At 28.5% G+C, this 19,164-nt stretch overlaps 1 protein-coding gene across 1 annotated transcript in view; it reads left to right on the top strand.

Moving 5' to 3' along the window:
* The window catches only part of LOC109601499 (LHFPL tetraspan subfamily member 6 protein), a 163,570-nt gene that overhangs the window by 96,858 nt on the left and 47,548 nt on the right, over positions 1 to 19,164 (top strand). Inside the window, exon 3 of the mRNA XM_049964520.1 lies at positions 12,263 to 12,378. Coding sequence (XP_049820477.1) covers positions 12,263 to 12,378 — 116 coding nt within the window. The remainder of the gene's footprint in view (positions 1 to 12,262; positions 12,379 to 19,164) is intronic.

Raw genomic sequence — 19,164 nt, 5'->3', positions numbered from 1 at the left:
ATTAAATTGGTAGTAATATTTATAATTTAATTTTTTAATATATTTTATATATGTATTCGGGGTCGCAAATGTGTTATAAAACTATTTAATATTCTTATTTAAATAATTAATTTTACCACTGTAACTGTCGAAATGGTATATAAAAATTTAATAACGTATTAAAAACTGTTTATTTAATTGAATTAATTTTTTTATATCTAAATTCACCAAACTTTTTTAAACAGAATTATAAGTAAAATTTTATATATAACTTAATTTATTATTGTAATCAAATTAAAATTTTAAATATAATGATTTACGAGAATTTTAAAAATAATTTAATAAATCTTTTTTTATATTAATTTTTAAAAAAAAAATCTACTCTAATCTAAAAATATCCCTATATATATATATATATATATATATATATATAGGGAATATATAGGAAACAAAATATAGATATGAATAACATAACATTTTATGAGTTTAGTAATTTAACTTTTCAATATGTTTTATGTAAATATTCTGGGTGGCATTGGAAGTAACGGAAAGGGTCTTATGAAACTGTTTTATATTCATATTTTAATAACTAATTTTATCACTGTTAACTGTGAAAAATGGTATGTAAGAATTTAATAACGTATTAAAAACTATTTATTTAATTACACACAAAATATACTTCTAATATGTTTCATTCAAACTTTAATTTTTTTATATCTAAATTCACAAAACTTTCTAATTTACAGAATTATAATAATTAAAATTTTGTGTATAACAAACTTAATTTAATATTGTAATTGAAAATTTAATAATCATTTAATTGATTTTTAAATCAATGATTTATAAGAATTCTCATACTAACTTTTGTATATTAATTCATAATATATTTAAAAATATATATCAAAGTTAGTATTTTAAAATATTCATTGTGTATATCTAAAATCATTATTAATTTTATGTTTTAAGCTGAATCGTCAGTTTTCCTAATTATTATTATGGAGATATTTCACATTAATGTGTATAGAAAGTAAGATGTAGAGGTGAATAAAATAATATTTTATGAGTTGAGTAATTTAACTTTTTAATATGTTTTATGTAAAAATGTTCGGGGTCGCATGGAAGCAACCGCAAAGGTGCTATGAGACTGTTTAATATTTATATTTAAAAACACTAATTTTACCTCTGTAACTAAAAATTTTATATAAAAAATTATTAACCTATTAAAAACTATTTATTTAGTTATAGATAAGCAAAATATTTATAATTTATATCTAAATTTTTAAAACTTTTTAATCTACTGAAGTAAAATTTCGTATCTAATAAATATATTAAAATTTAATTTATTGCTTTAATCAAATTGATATTTTTAACTATTTAATTGATTTTTTAATTAATACTATATATGAGAAATTTCATATTAATGTATTAAATTGCTATTGTATTTAATCAATCTGATATTTGAATAACAATTTAATTGATTTTTTAATTAAAACTGTATACGAGAATTTTCATATTAATATATTAAATCACTATTGTATAATATTTTTTAAAATGTTGTCCAAGTTATGGAATATGAATATTTTAAAAATTCATTTCATCAAATGTAGAATTATTAATTTTACATTTCAAGCTGCGTCAGTTTTCGTAATTAATATTATGGATATGTTTTACATTAGGGAATAAATATATAGAAAAAAGATACGGAAGATGCATAAAATAACATTCTATGAAGGTTACTGATTAAACTTTTTAATATGTTACATTTAAAAATTTTGAGTGTTGTATTGAAAGTAACCGCAGTGGTGTTGTAAAACAGATTAATATTCATACTAATATATTTACCATTATTATTAATAATTTCTAAATACGTTTATTTTAATTGATTTCAGTAACTTTTCAATATAATCGTTCGATATTTCCACTGATCTTGAACTTTTTCGTAGAGTTCACTTTTTTCATGGATTTCCGACTAAAGGTTTTCAATTGGATTGAGGTCTGGGCTTTGTGCTGACCCAGACATTACACGTACTTCTTGAATCACGCTCTAACTAACTTGACGTGTTTTTCGGATCGTTGGAACATCGCCTTAGACTCTGTTATCTTCGACAAATAGAAGCATATTATTCTCCACAATGTCACGTTAAACGTGCTTCACAGTAGGTCTGGTGAACTTGGGATTATACCTTACATTAATTGGTCTTCTCACCCGTGATGTGCCATCAGATTTGAATAATCGAAACCAATTTTCACGCCATGCCCATCTGCCCAGTTCACATGTTCTTAATTAATTAAATTATTAATTAATAAAATGATGTTTTTTCTATATATGAAGGTTAGTGTACATATATATTTATGAAATTTAGTATATACCTATTCCAGGGGATATTTAATCCAGTGGTATATTTAGATTGTATATAAAGTATGATTTTTTAAATTTTTATATTTAAAAATTACTCTTTAAGTTTTATTTTGTCTACTGATCGAAAAGTGTTTGATTAAATTTTAAGGGATCATGCACGAGAGTCTTTAAAAGTCTGCAAGTTTGTCCTGTGGTGGAAGACTTTTACTGTGTCTGTCACATATGAAGTGTCACAATAGAAATTTTATGGAGGTTTCCTGCTTTCAAAATAAAATTATTAATTTTGTGTTTCAAGCTGATACATCGGTTTCCGTAATTAATGTTATGGATATGAAGATATATAGGTGAATAAAATAATATTTTATGACTTAATAATTTAACATTTTAATATATTTTAGATAAAAATTTTCAGGGTTGAATTAAAAGTAACCGCTGGGGTGTTTAATATTCATATTAAAATACTATAACTGTGCATAAAAATTTAATAACGTGTTAAAAACTATTTAACATATTTTGTTCCAGTAAAACTTCTAAAATGTGTCGTAAAAAATTTAATTTTTTGTGTACAAATTTATAAAACTTTTTTAAATTTTTGTTTAATTTTATCTACACATTCTTTATTTTATATTTTAGACAAAATATGTTTTATTTTTAAATCCTTTGCACTAGGTCAAAAAACAAAAATAATTTCATCGCACAAATAAATTACATAGCACATTGATATTTTCACTGACTGCTCTATTTACTTGACTGAAAATTTCCAGCTCAGATGAAACGGAGAGAAATTTCAATCCGCAAACAAAGAATTCGACACAATATAGAACTATAAATAACTAAACGAAGTGCAGTTCGTGGATTTTACTATATTTGCAGGATGTCATACCTTAACAGTACCTTCATGACAAAAATCTTAAAAGTTGACGTGGAGACAAGCATTCTAATAGAAAAAGCAGCCACTTAAAATTTCTATTAACAACCGATGAGTTGGAGATTAGCCACTTAAATCAATTACGTTTTGTTCATGCGTCCGTAGGTACTTAAAGCCGTCCGCGAAAAACTTCGTTGCTCTTAAGTTTACTTAAGATTCAGGCAAAGGGTTTGCTATTCTAAGACGCCCTACCACTCTTGTGTCGGGTCCTCGGTTTTATTCAACTCACCGCTCCAGAGACTGCGATTTTCAAAGCAAGCTGTTCCGTTGTGTTCCTTTTTTCTGTCTTGTTGTTCCTCGAAGTACGCCACGCAGAACGTAACTTGTAACTAAAGGGTTGTTCTGTGCCTGAATTGCATTCCGATGACTGTGTGTGCGAAACGTTCTTAATGCCACTCAGGTGATTTCTGGCGTCTTACGGTAATTTCACTGGTCAATTTGAAGATTTTTTATACTTTTTCTTTAAGGTGTAAAAAAAATGTGATAAAGTTTTTCCTGAACTAACTTGTTGTTATTCAAGGATTAATTAACACGGGTGCGTACAAATAAGTTAAATAAGGCGGCCATTCACTGGAACTTAAAAACATAAGTTAATTGGAATTTGGCACGCTGTTGAATCTTTTATTTTGCAATCATTTACCTACGTGTTCGAAATAAAAACTCCCCCTAATCGAGCTTTTGTAAATTCAATTCAGGACCACGATAGCTTTAACCAACAAAGGAAGCCGTTTAATTAGAAGCGGCCAAGTAAAACCTTGATATTTTATTTTTTTAAATGGTATTCAGTTAACTTCTTATAATTACATTAAAGAAAAGTGGTGTCGATTTAATTTTATTTACGTACAGTTTTTTTTAAATAATATAATCCCCAATAGAAGAAGTCATTTCGTTACAAACGAAACATTAATTCAGATCAAATACTATTTTCTTGGTTCTCTAAAGAAAGATGATTGTCATATTTGATTATCTACAGAACATACCCGGGAGATATTTTAAAAATCAACATCAAACAATTGTTGATTTCGTTATAAAGTTCTTCGTCAATATTATTTCTAACTTTTAACTCATGCCAGTCAACCGTTATTGAAACAACAACCTATAATTCAATGAAACCATGAAGCGAATAATTAGGATATTAAAATAATTATTGTACACGTGTTTCCCTTTGGCTTTGGCGTATGTCTTTAGTAGTTAGTAAAAAATTCTGTGCAGAGAATTGCAAATTGAAAGTGTCTCTTGTCATGCCTTCAATTAGGTACAAACGGGCTTATTTATTATGTCCTGGTTGCTTAAAACAACTCTATATTCATGATTTATGTTCACCCCGTTTCAAATAAACTAAAGAGCAAAACGTGTCTAGAAAACTTGCCATGAAATTTAAGCAATAAAGTGTAGTAAATGAAGAGAGGTCTAACCTTAAATCTCTTGTCATTATGTTGTAAGCGACTTCAGAGCCGGCGATTAGGAGTAAGGTCGAGCTAGCAAATTGCGACTCATATCACGTAACATGACCAGCCAGTTTCCTTATTCCTTTCCGTACTTTCGTACCGTGTGCACCTTCCTTTGAATAACTTGCGTTGCGTTGCCACAGCCTCCACTCCTTCTCACCCGACACAATCGCAGCTTATAACTTGTCCTATAAAGTGACAAAGGCCAGGAATCCTTAATACCTTAACTGCAGGATGCGACCCGCATCACTTATTTCATTATTACTTACATCGTATTTACCCAACTCCCGCCGTCGGATAACTGAAAATTATCATTTTATGTGGTTAGAACGTCCCGATTCTCGTTAGTGAATTTAATAACACTCGAAATGGCCCGATCGTCTGTCCTTTCTTGATTTTTATCATCAGGCATCGCAATTGTAAACGGACACGACTGGAATATTTTAACGATAACCACCCTATTAATAAGTATAGAACGGATGAATTAAGAACAATTATACTCATATAAATTACATTAACTTAAATGGAATTGGGACTTTAATAATTGTTTGGAGAAAATTGAATTTAGTCTGGGATTATCCCTTAAACGTATTTCATTAAAAGAAAAGAACATTTTTTATATTATCTTTTTTAATACAAATTAATAATGAATGCAAATTAAAATAAAGGCTCACAAAATGGTAATATATTGGCAGAAATTGATGATCTAACTAAGAATCTAAACATTTTTCAATTTTAACTTACAGTACCGATAATAAATTAAATAACTTTGTTTTATATCAACAATAAATCACACAATGCATAAATTTTAAACATAATTAATTTATTAATTTCATTTTTCATTTCATTTAATATACATTTTAAAGAAGGTACACACAAAAGGGGCGGGGGAAATTAAAAAATATATATTCATTTTTATAGTTAATATTTTGTAGCAAATCTCTTGTTTTCTATAATATTTCTAGACATAGAAACATAAGGTTATGGATATGTTGTTTAGGAATTAAATTTCATGAAATTTCAGCAGGCTGAACCTTTACACTACACAATTCTTTAGAATGTTTATTCTTTTTATATCAACCATATTCCAAAGGTTCTCAATAGGGTTAACATCTAGACCTTGCGCCAGTTATTTCAAAACTGCCACATTATTTTCATTGAACCACCTGTTATTCATGGAAATAAATGGTTTTTTCGCAGATTATCAAGTTGATTTCCCTCAGACGTCGACCGTATGTACTGAAATGTCATCCAGTTCTTCTTAATTTCAAATACCGTTCTAAAAGGATCCTTCATGGAGATTTATATATATTTTTTTCTTGAGATTACTGGTCATTTTTCTGGATGTAAGTTCAGAAAAAAATTGATAGTTTTGGGAATAACGGTCCTACTTAATTCCAATTGTCTAGAAATGTCAGCTTGCTTAACTTCAGGCTTATACTATATAAACAGTTAACAATGGTAAAGGAGAGATTCATTACTAAATATTTTATATTTCTTCATATAATTTTGTTCGGTACTGTACCAGTAGCCAAAAGTTACAAAAAATTATTAAAAAATATAATGTTTTAAAATTTTGAGATTGTACTGAAGATTTTTTTAAGCTTAAGAGAATAATTTGTCACATAAGGGACAACCTTCATACTATCTAGTACCACTTATAAAATACCTTAATATAATTCAATTTCAATTAAAAAAATTGCAAATGATTGCATATTGACCACAACAATTTATTTTCACCGGAAACCACAAAATAATTTATTTTCACGGACAACCACAAAATAATTTTGCAGCTTCAAATTAAGTTTTTACCAGTTTAAATTACAATTGGCATATAGTAAAATCAAATTTTTAAATAAAATCTGAATAACTTTGTAACTGTATAAAATCCCTGTTAGAATATGTCACTTTTTAAGTAAAAAACGAAATTAATTAATTCAATTTCTAACCACAAAATTATATTAATTTAGTTAATCAAGTAATATGCAAATGACAAGTGTTTTAGTAATAATTACAACATTTTAGTCGCATTTCCGTTATTAATTTCTGACAACCCAGGTAACAACCAGATAATGAAAAAAGTAATTGCATGTAATATCGGACGCGGTGATTTGTGCCTGCATTTCAGTGTGCACATTTAGTGTGATTAATGTCGATGTACGAACGGATGATAAAATTTATTAGTGTTAATAAAGTTTTTCATATTTTGATCAACCTGACAGGTAGTCATAAAGTTACCGATATTCGGTATAAATCATACATTTTGTAAATTCACCCATAAATTATTGGGATTTATGGATACATGTTCATGGAGATGGTCTCTATGCAATGTCTGTGTCTATCATAAATGACTTTAATTTATATTCTTGATATACCGTATATTCATTCATATATGAAAGAAAAAACGACATTTTCAGCTTACCAACGAAATACTGCCTGCAATCTTATTGGAAACTAGAGTAATTTATTATTCGATAACATAAATAACAATAACCCAGTACATTCTAGTTGATTAAATTAAACTATTATCCTAAATTTATGCATGTTTGAGTCTATTGTGGTTTGTTTTAAATGCTTTGATGTAGGCAGTTTCCAACCAGCTATAAATACAAATGCATTAATTACTATTGTCAAACATAAAAATATGTATGTTAAATTTCATTGACATATCATTCTATTCACGAATTTGCATTTGCAATTCATAAATATGAAAAAGAAAAAGGATTTTTGAACTTAATTAATTTATACGTCCTGCCTGATGTATTGTCATTCAGCCTTTAAATAACCTTTCAATAAAGCAACTCTTGTTAAACTAACAGAGTATATTGACCGCGAAACTTTCTAAACAAACGGAATGATGTATAAACATTAAAGAGGACTCACAATACATATTGCCCGTTGACTGGATGCAAATAAATGGATAATTGATTGCGTCCTCACTTTGGTTGACAGGATGAACCTTCGTGTCTCACTCTGTCAACAAGAGCCGCACTTTAAGCCCACGTAAATCTGTTTCGTATACAAATACAAAAGGCCATAAATAATATAAATTGGCAAAGCTAATCACGACTAGTAACTTTTGCGATTAAATGGCAATCATTTCAATGTAAATCTGTGATGCTTTTGGATTATTTATATGCACAAATGTGGTTGGTTCAGTTGATGTGTTTACCATGCAACCTTCAATAAATACTTGATGTGAAATTAATTTTTCAATAATAGAAACATTAAGTATTATTTAGTTTGAGGCTGAAATAGCGTTGAAATATACACAAAAGCAGAGTGGTACAATGGCCGATAACAACACGAGCCCATTCCGCGATAGTGCGCAATCTACTTCAATGTTTATTTTAATAACATTTTACAGCGGAGCTTTCACAGACCCTCAGCCTGTTTCCGTTGAATTTGCACTGAATAAAAACCGCGGCTCGTTATATATTTTGTTGCGCGGAAATTAAACTATAAAACATAGACGGGCTGGAACGTGGCACGGTTGATAAGAAGGGGTGGAATATAATAGGTAAATATTAATGTGGCCAACAGCCAAGAAAAACTAACATCATTATAAGGGCAATATTCCGCCTGGCTGCAATATATTGTAATTTTGTCCAAATAAATTGCTTCTATAATGTTAGGAAAACAAAGATGTATTGTTCGAGTAAAGTTGGAATTTTCGGCGTTTTAAACAATGTGTCCAACCCGCAGACACTTTGTCAAACGATGTGAGGGTTGTCAAGACTAGTTTTTTTCAGCATTGAAATATAATTTAAACGAGAACAGTACTAGTTTATATAGAAACCTCAATTATTTTTCAGCATTTGGTTCACTGATTTATTAAATTTAAAAAAAATCATATAATGGCAAATTTATTTTTCCTTGTTTATTAGTTTACTTAAAATGACATAGAGATGCTAACGATTTTTAGAAGTTGTAAAATACAAAATAGATTTCGTCTATCAGATCTAGTTTTTGACATAGTACATTTAGTACTTTTGACCTTATTACTGTTTTTGTAAATGCGTATTTTACCATTTATAACGTTTTTTCAATGTTTATAACATTAAAAGTCAATTATTTTCGTTTAATTTGAATGCAAGTAATTTGGTTCAGGTCTGAGACTGATTTTCAGTGTTTATTTGGTTAAATATTGAGGAATTATTATATCTGCTTCAATATCATCATTGTTTTAATCATCGGGCATTAATGTTTATGTACCATCTTTGAGCAGCACAGTAATTAATGAATATTTCTTTAGAATGCGATACAGGTCTTATTGCTGAATTTATCGCTAATATTCAACACATGTTTTATATAACTTAACTCCAAAGCGGGAAATTTCTACTTTGCACTTAAAATATATATTTATTTCTTATCTTAAGCTTCGTGTTAGCACTAAATTCAATTAATCTATATTTTAAAAACTCAATATTCTTCTTTTTTGGAATCAAAATGATATGACCTGTCTAATAGTCTCCTAGAAGATTAAATTATATTCATTCAACACTACTTAATTCGTTTTTATCAGAAAAAAAATTAATAAGTTACAACAACGAAGATTGTTCACTAAAAAAATCCGGGTGAAGTACAGTCAGCGTCAGATCTGCAGTTACAACTCGAATTCAAATTCGCTTGCGGTGCATTGTCGGGCCCCCACCACATACTGCCCGCTCACTCTGCGTTTTTATGATAACTGATTAAGAACAATTACCTTGCACTGTCGAAAGGTAAAGATGCCTCGAAAAATTTCTGATGAAACGCGAATGCGAATTATATTTTTACACGAATGCGAATTATATTTTTACACGAACAAGGGAACAATAATACAGAGATATGTCTAAATTTAAAACTGTTATTAAATTTAAAATTCTAATTATCACTAATAACGACTATTTTGTTTTTCATTTTTTGAGAATCTTGTATATGAGAAACTGCTCATAATTATTTGATCGAATTCAATTTTAGTTATAATTTTAATATGGATCACAATATTTATAACATGAATTTTTGGGTGGTATTTAAACTTTTAAACAATAGTAGATTTGAATTATTTATTAAATTAATTTATTTACAATATTTTTCACGTATCTTGATCAACAAAAATAAACCATATAAAATAAAAAATATAAAAAAGTAGAACTAAACCAATAATGAAAAATCAACATTACTTATTTCAAAATATTTTCAAAACTTCTATGGCTTGTGAGATTGTAGTTTTTTAATTCAAAATAGCTTGTCTTAATGGAACATTTTATTTAGCATATCCAACATCCAACCTCACTAAAATGCAAGATTCCTTTTTAATATTAAACAATACCAATTATATTTTATAATTTTGTATTTATATATTATGTTTCATTTTAGTTGTTATTTATAGGAGTATTATACAATATATTTTGTTCAAATAGACATTTAATACTAATAATTTTTGAATTTATTTGTTTACATTAATTATACATTTAACTTTTAATACGAATACGATATGGTAAAAACTTTCGTATGATAGAGTATAATTCTTAATTACCAACCTATTATATGTTAATTGAGTAAAATACCTTTTAGAATAAATATATTAGAATTAGGACAACAATTATTATACGAATTAAACAATAAGAACTGTAACTATAAAAAAGTTGTATACATTAATATTCAATTCAAAATACATAACGTGAATAAGCAATATTCTTAATTTGTCAAGAATTAATGATGCGAATCTGCTGCAAAAACACATCTAAAAACATTTATTTACTGTGTCACAATTGAACACTCGCACAGTTTTTACTACTATCCCCTCCAATCTCACACACTCGCCGCAAGCGAATATAGCCTTTAAGGTGTAACTGCAGATCTGACGCCGACTGTAGATTATGTTCGTTTAATATGGATGGAAGTAATTTATTTGGCCCTCATATGAAAATGATCAATTCTAATTAAAACGCTGAAAAATTATTAAATTTGCTTCAAGTCACCATCTTTTTCTTCATTTTTTTTTCATTTATTATTGAATTTAAATTAGGATATGTTTATTTGTGTCTATTGCTACATTTGCTGTTTATAGTTTCGATATTTTTTTCAAATTATTTATAATATTTTCAAATTATTTTATCTCAAAAACTAGAGTTGATAGAAGCAATCCTGCGTCATCAAATATATTTTAAATTACTTCTTTGTTTTTCGATACAAAAAATCATTCGATCGGAAGAAAGATGGGTAACACTTGATGGGATTTCAAATTTCATTCAATTTTTATGATTTGTAGTCCCTTTCGCCATTTGATTATCTTCTTCAACAAATATTTCCAACAACACAAGCTTTGTATCCATATATTTAATACATAGTTTAATCAATATCAAATATTTTAAACCTTTGTTAAACCTTTGTAGACTAATATAGGTGAAAGTAATTCATTTCAACTCTCTTATGAAAATTTTTTTGCTAATTAAAATGATGGAAAATTATTAAATGTTTCAATGTCGTCAAAGGAAGAGGAAGACTACTGAAAGATGAATATTTTTTCAGAATGCGATACATATCTTATTACTGAATTTATAATTAGAATATGATCACTTGTAAGCATTGGTTCTATTAATAAGTTTTGAGTTTTTCTTCAAATTGTTGCTACGTCAAACTTTACACACCTTAATAATTCAATGATTGGAACAGAAATATGTTTTTTAAACATGAAATTTGATTCAATTTTTGATGATTTTCAGTCTTTCTTACCATTTGATTATTTATATCAACAACAAATAATATCGTAATTGTATTTTTAATCTGTAATTTGTTATAAATATTTCAAGTCTCGGTAGACCAACATCGGAAAAAAATAAAATACTTTGATGCAATACCCCCGAATTACTTTAAAAAATATAAAAAGTAATTTTTAAAGTCGAAATTTGTAAAGCAGTGTATGTAAAAATATTTATTAACAATAAAATTGACAGTATATCTTTTGCCGAGTATGATATGTCGTTGTGGCCGTGGTTGAATGTCATTAAATTCATTTTTATTAACCTTTCAATTGAAACTGGTGTAAAATGTTCACAATAAAATCGCTATTATTCGCACCTCATAAACTTTACGCCGGATTTATCTCAGTATACAGGCGTAATCGTTACACATAAGCAGGATGTGTATATTTATTTTGATACATTGTAATCCAGTTGATTCCCATCGATAAATTCTCCATGAAATATTTTATTTTTATTGGATGCTTTAACAGTGGAAGAATCCAATCGAGGTGGAAGCGTACAGGCCCATTTCAAATTGCATACCGGATGTTGTGGGTTATTAATTGTTCTACGTTCCTCACCACAAACCGGATTATCGAATAAGATCGCCGACAAAACATCCCCTTGCGGGCAACCTAATACAATCCTCTGGAAATATTTATACCTAAATTACTTTGCGAGAAATGAAAAAAGTAAATACCTGATAAAAGTACCAAATTAAATTATAAACCAGCCATGAATAAATTTAGCGTAATTGAAAATAATAAAAAACTGGCTTATATCCCTTTTGCATAATTTTCACGGCACACTTTTATTTCAGGGTAGATTGTTGGGCCGAGTGGATGCCTACTTCAGTTCTTTCCGCCGATGTAATTATCCCCGTGTGAGTTCGCGGGGCGTTGTCGAAATCGTGGAAGAATGCGGACGATATACGAGGTAAGAATAACAACCCCTTTACACACCCGATTCTCACGAAATATTCGCCAATATTTTTTTCCCTTCCCGCCTTCTTATACCTTCATTATTGTTTCACGAAATAAAAATTAAGTTTATTGTATTATATCAATATAATTTGATTTCGTTTTTATTGAATATTCTTCTAAAACAATAAGCTCGAATAATACGATATTGGTAATAAAAATAGGTTAATGGATTATGTCGGCGGATGTAAATTAAAACTCCCAATAAAATGCAGACTCAGAAGTTAAATGGCACTAGAATTACGACTTGGTTAACTCATCAATATGCATGTCGAATCGATGGAGATGCGGGCTGTTCGAGTGATCGGGTGAGGGGTCTTAGAAGTGGATCTCGAGAAGAAAGAAATGTCGCCGGAAGAGATTTTTATTAATAAAGTTGCTTTGTAAGCGCCCAAAGGAGCTCTGTTAATCGTCTCTCGGTTGGCGGCTTTTCCAGCTCTTAGGAGGCATTCGACCCCGCTTATGAAGTTTTCACGTTCGGCACGTACATGCCTGCGGCATCGCCCCCGAATCTGAGTTACCCGCGAGACAGTTTAATAACCCTTACATAATTTTAGCATTATGGTTCGTGTGGCTGGGAACTTCATTTCAATAATACGTGTGATCCTTGAATTACGCGGATCAGCACGCGACCTTTATGTCAATATTTCAATTAAATGCTGCCTTCGTGTCTTGAATAAGCCCTCCGCGCCTTCGGATCTGTCACTGTTCGAACTTACGCTGGAATTCATAATTGCAGCATAAATAGTTTAATCTTGGAGACAATGAGCGGAACATTCCTCCACATCGATCTCGGAGGCTCTGTTACAGGATTAGGTCGCATATGTTGGGATATCTCAAACATTATCTTATGTGAAGTTTACTTTACCAGTACGACTGAATTTAACTTGAGTAATTGATATTGAATTCATATTGATAGCATTCTCATCTTGATTGAAACGAATCTTCTCTAACTATTAAATTGCTTTTAATTATTTTGATAGGCACCATGTATGAATACATTCCCTACATTATTATAAATTAATTAAAGAGACAAAGTATGCTTTAAAATGTAAAAATTTTACGATTTTATTAATTTTAATTTCATAAACTTAATAATATGTAATATTTTTTGTGAAGTTTAGTACACACCCATTCCAATGGACCACCTCCACGAATCCATTTCTCATCAAATAACAACCCTTCTTACATAATGTACCGTCGCATCTAATTAGTACCAACTATTAAGCCTCTGGTTTAAACGAAGTTCGATTAATATATATGATCAATCATTAACTGACAAAAAACATTGAAAAATTGTTGCTGTTGGTTTATTTCCCAAAGGAGAGAAAGAGATTCTGCATTTAAAAACCTAAATACGTTGGTTTTTTCCATTGGTTGCCACCGGTGTCTTCCTGTTTCGATTTATTTTAACTGTTGTTAATGAATTTCTTCTCGAGTCTCAAAAATTAATTTTGTTAAGAGGAATTGGATTGTGTCTCATTAAAAGCTTGCACAATTCTTTCTATTGTAATATGCGATAAATATAAAATATATTTGTGACACACGATTATAGGATGATCCTTCGTTGTAGGTGTAGGTCCAAAATAAACTTTTCATTATTAAAATTTAAGTTTTTAAAATTTGTGGACGAAAAAACTTAAAAACTATAGTTACAGTCATTTTATTTGATATTAGATGTAGAATTAAAAAACTAATTTATATTTATCTTTTGTATTAAAATAATAATATGGTGTATAACAGTAGATTTATTGACTGACTGAAAACATGTTAATTTAATTGGAATACTTTTTTGACCTATAATAATTATACACAATTGGAACTAATTTAATTATTTCTCTATCGTTTCGATCGCAACAAATATTGTTGCAACTAATTAAAAATCATATTTGTTTCAGTTTTTTCTACTTTTCACCATTTAACTATTTTTTTTTTCTAACATCACAAGTTTTGTATTTTTAATCCTTTTTTATTAAATTTTAAATATTTTAAGCCTTATAGACTAAGATCTCATAAAAAATTAAATTAATTTAATTAACTATAAGAATTTAAAAAGAAGTTACTTGCAAATTTTCATAACTTATTATATTATTAATATTATTATTATACAAAATAAAGAAAATTTATAAAGAGAAATATTCTCAAAGAAAACCACAATTGGAATAATGTCAGTTTGATTGAGTCGTTTTGTTTTCTGAAGTTGATTCTGCTTTCAAATTTATATAAGTGATCAATAAGCCAATGCTTTTAAACTAATGTAAAAATAAGTTCAATGCAGAATTATCGTTTCTTTATTCTCTGATTTGAACTCGTATTTCAGAAAATTATATATATTGTGTGGAAATAATAATAATTATTATTATTATAGTTATTTTGGTTATATAATTATTTTGGTAATATAATTACCTTTGACAAAAGTTTAAAATTTATCACCGTGTTCAGTCGATGTTTCCATTTAAAATTAATTTTAGTTATAAAAATTTAATTTTAAATTTAATTGATTTAAATCTATGACGGGTTATTATTAAGGTTTAGTGGTTGTATTTAATTAAAATTAATTTAATAATTTATATTTTGTTGCAAAAATTTAATTTTAAATTTAATAGATTTAACTCTATGCCTGGAGTTAATTTAGCTTTGTTTACATATTTTAATTGATATTTCAGCATGTTTTATTTAATGTAAAATAAATTTCATTAACATTGAATTAAATATTGAATTCATTGAAATCAATTAATGAATCCCATATGTATTTTTGTGTAGTATGTAATTATCAGTGCTACAATGATATTTCTCGTTGAAATCGAACATTCATTGATGTTAATGGAAGTGGAGTATCGTCATCATTGTTCCGAATTAAATTCGGACCCCAGTTGATCACAGTTTCTAATAAATAGCTCTAGTTTAACAGTCATTCGTTTTAAGTGCACTGCAAAATTGGAAAATCGAATCGATATCGGTATCGAAGTCATATCAGTTTCCAAATTAAAAATATTTCGTCGAACGGAAGTTATTTGATACAGTTTTATAACTACCTCCATTATTACGTCGCATTTAATTTAATTTTATCATTCAATCTAGAATTTTATCACGGATATTTTTCAATATAGCATTTTTTTGCAAACTAAAAACTTATAATTAAGTTCATTTTTACAATAATTTTACTTGAAGTCATATAGTGGAAGTACGAACTTGTTTTCCCATGACGATAAGTTTTCATAATAAAATTTCGTAGAGAAGTTACAAATTTATATTTCAAGCTTGAGGAGAAAGTTCACGTCCATAAAAAGAAATGTAAGCAAACTGCCTGAAAAGTCTCTAAACGAGGATTTGTAAATATTTCATCAGTTGATCCTTTCAAAGAAAATAATTCCAGTATTTAGCATTGCCCCATTTATTATTTACGATTCTGGAGTTATTAATTATTTAACTGTATACTGGCTGTATACCCATTTATTTTGTACATTTTTTATATGCTTTCAACATCTTGTTGATATTTATGCATTATTGTTGCAATTTAAAACTCTTATATTTTTTTTCTATTTCACATTTTATTTCCAAATGCCTCAAATTTTGTGATATGTAATAAGTAAATTGTATCGATTTACTTGTTATTAGCCCAAAACATTTTTTAAAATCTATGTAATATAAACGCATAATAAAATATGGAGTTGAATTTAACTTAAATGCATTATTAGTTGTTTTCTTGCTATTAAAGTAAATTCAGGCATTTTTCAAAATTTATGTTAAAATCAATATTAAAAACATCCAATTACATCAGCCCAAAAGTCAGACAGTCCCTCATATTCAACATAAATTGAGTTGACAACGTCATTCACCTATTGCGACTTTTTTGTGTATTATGTATTTCATATATTATTATATATTTCATTCTAATATTCTATGATTTGTTTGAAATCGTTGAAGGTTTTGTTTAGATAGCAATGATAATCGTAGAATAGTATATAGACGACCAGGAGAACGTTACGCTCAACGTAATCTACCTGAAACTTTTGGTGAAGGATCGGTAATAGTTTGAGGAAGTCTAGTACCTCGCAGACACTTACGGAACTCGTTGTCATTGCTGAAGGAAGTTTAAAGGCTGATATCTATATAAGAGAAATCCTAAAATTTCTGATTGCACCCTTTATTGCCGAAGAGTTTTAACATATGCATGATAATGTTCGTCGTCACATACAGAGAATTGTCAGAGACTACCTTGACGAGATAAATATTCCGCTAATCAACTGGCTACTCATAGATTTTCCTTAAAACTGTATCCTTAATTTATATAAAAAGTAATGTAAGAAAAGTAACATCTTATTTCATTTTCGTCCAATTTTAAAAGTATTCCATAATTTTGTGGCGCGGTGTATATTGTATAATAAGTGACGCACCTTTGTAATTCGGGTTCCGTTATCGGTTAGCGGTGGTAAATTTTTACCCAAAAACTAATGAGAGTGCCCAATTTAGGTTAGTTTCTGGACGAACTGTTATAATGAAATTTTAGCCCGGACATAATTAAATTGCGAACGGGTATTATTTGCGACCGGGCGTGTCATTTTTGCCTTCTAACGGTTATTCAACACTTACACCGTCAGTGGTTAAGCCACACAAATTGAAAACACGCACATGCTTCTTTGTGTCACTAAACGTCTGAATTCGCTCACCAAAATACACACCAGTTTCATACGCTAGTTCGCTAATGGAATTATACTGTTACAAAGCACTAGATGTATTTACACAAATCGCAGTGGTAAAAGTATTTTACGTCTGACTAGTGCAATTTTCCTCATCTACTATCCTGGTTAAATTTAATAGTCTGCATTAGTTTCCATTTCTGGCATTATGTCGTGTCGCAAAAACCAGAATTTAATTTATTTTCATTTGAAATATTTCGGACTACTTAATTTATTTTGCCTGTGTATACATAATGTGGTTTTATTCAGACTATTCCTGTGAACATTAGTTGTTAAGATTGTCACACAGTTACCTAATTAACAGTACATTTAATTTATGTTTTCCTTATGCTAAGAAAAAAAACTAAATAATTTTTTAAATTTAATTATTTCAATTCAACCATTTACAAATTTATACACAGTGTGGCCCATTTGAAAGTGACCTTTATAAAATTAGTATTTTTGGTCCGATTTTAATAATTTTTTCATCCAAAATTAAAACCTACAGGGTAATTTTTTTAGGTGTGAAGATAGCAGAAACAATTCAAGTTATTTTTTTATTGGAAATCTAGCTACACCACCGAGTTGAGCACCACTTCAAATGGGTATATATTAAATTTCAAAAAAGAAATTATGCATATTCATAATTTTGTAGAAATATTCTTTTTCTGAATTTATTTTTTAATCAAGTAATCAATAGAGTAAACTGTCAAAAATAAAATAAATCTTATTTTTCAACAATATTATGTTAATAATACTATACATTTACTAACACTCTTAATAACCAAATTTTATTTACTTCCACCAATCCTCCGTTCAAATCAATGCGTTTATCTTTTTTGTAAGTTCGTTGTTATCTCTCTTAATTTTTCTTGGATAATTTCCTAATAGGATTCATTAATTATACCACACATAAATTTGATTTTTAAGAGTATTATTGGTATAATAAGTATAGAATTTTTAGTATAGTAGTCAAATATTGTTGAGAAATAAGATAAGTTGTGCTATTTTTGACAATTTATTAAACTAGACTAATTAATTAAAAAAATAAATTCGTAAGAAGAATATTTTCACATAATTACGAATATGCATATTTTTTATGAAATTTAAGAGGGTGTTTAGTCCAGAGATGAATGTTAGTTAGATTTTCTTTAAAAAGTTATTAGTTTGACTTCTTCAATTTTCATGCCTCATTACCTTGTAGATTTTGGTTTTAGGCCACACATGTCAGATATTTTGCTTTATAATTGAATACAATTAGATATGTTTCATCAAAAATGAGTAATAATTGTCACGTTAAAAATTAATTTTCAAATAAATTTTATTAAAAATCATTCAAAATTTATCATTATTCATATTAAATTTAAATATCCACGTTTTATTATTACATGTTTAAATTTAATTAATTAACGGTTGAACAAATTTAATATTTTGCATTAGTTTCCATTATTGGCATTATGTCGAGTCACACAAACTAACTACTAATTTTATTTATTTTCATTTGAAATATTCTGGATTATTTAATTTATGTGTACAAAATGTAGTTGTATTCACCAATCATAGTGCCACCTCAAAACTTTACACTTCCCTCCAAGCCTTGCTTGTCAAGTCCTCTTAAAACACGAATCCGCCGATCATGTGATTGTAGGCCAATTCTGGTCTCATTCGAAAATAAGACATTTTGTCAATTTTCAATTGACTAGTTTTCATACTCCAGGCACCAACTTAAGCGGCCAACTCTATTTTGCGTTGATACTTGTGGAACCTTTAACTATATACTTCTAAATAATTCTTGAGCGAAAAGTCTTTTCCTAATAGCTACGACAGAAACACTAACACTTGTGTCTTGCACAAGTTGTCTTTGAAGCTTGGGATGTTGTGGGATTTCTTTTTGCCTTTTGAGCTAAGAAACAGCATTCTGCAGTGACTCATCCTCGACTTCTCCTGGATATATTTTTTAGGATCAACAATTCCAGAAACCTTGAATAGGTTTTTGAAAGTATGTGTGTATGTGTGTAACTTCTACCGTTCGTGCAGTGTTCCTCTGCGACATGCCTTGTTCT

This window comes from Aethina tumida, chromosome 3 (genome assembly GCF_024364675.1).
Source record: "Aethina tumida isolate Nest 87 chromosome 3, icAetTumi1.1, whole genome shotgun sequence".
Taxonomy (NCBI): Eukaryota; Metazoa; Arthropoda; class Insecta; order Coleoptera; family Nitidulidae; genus Aethina; species Aethina tumida.
The sequence above is the reverse complement of the archived record's forward strand: the minus strand, read 5'-3'. Positions and strand labels throughout refer to the sequence as shown.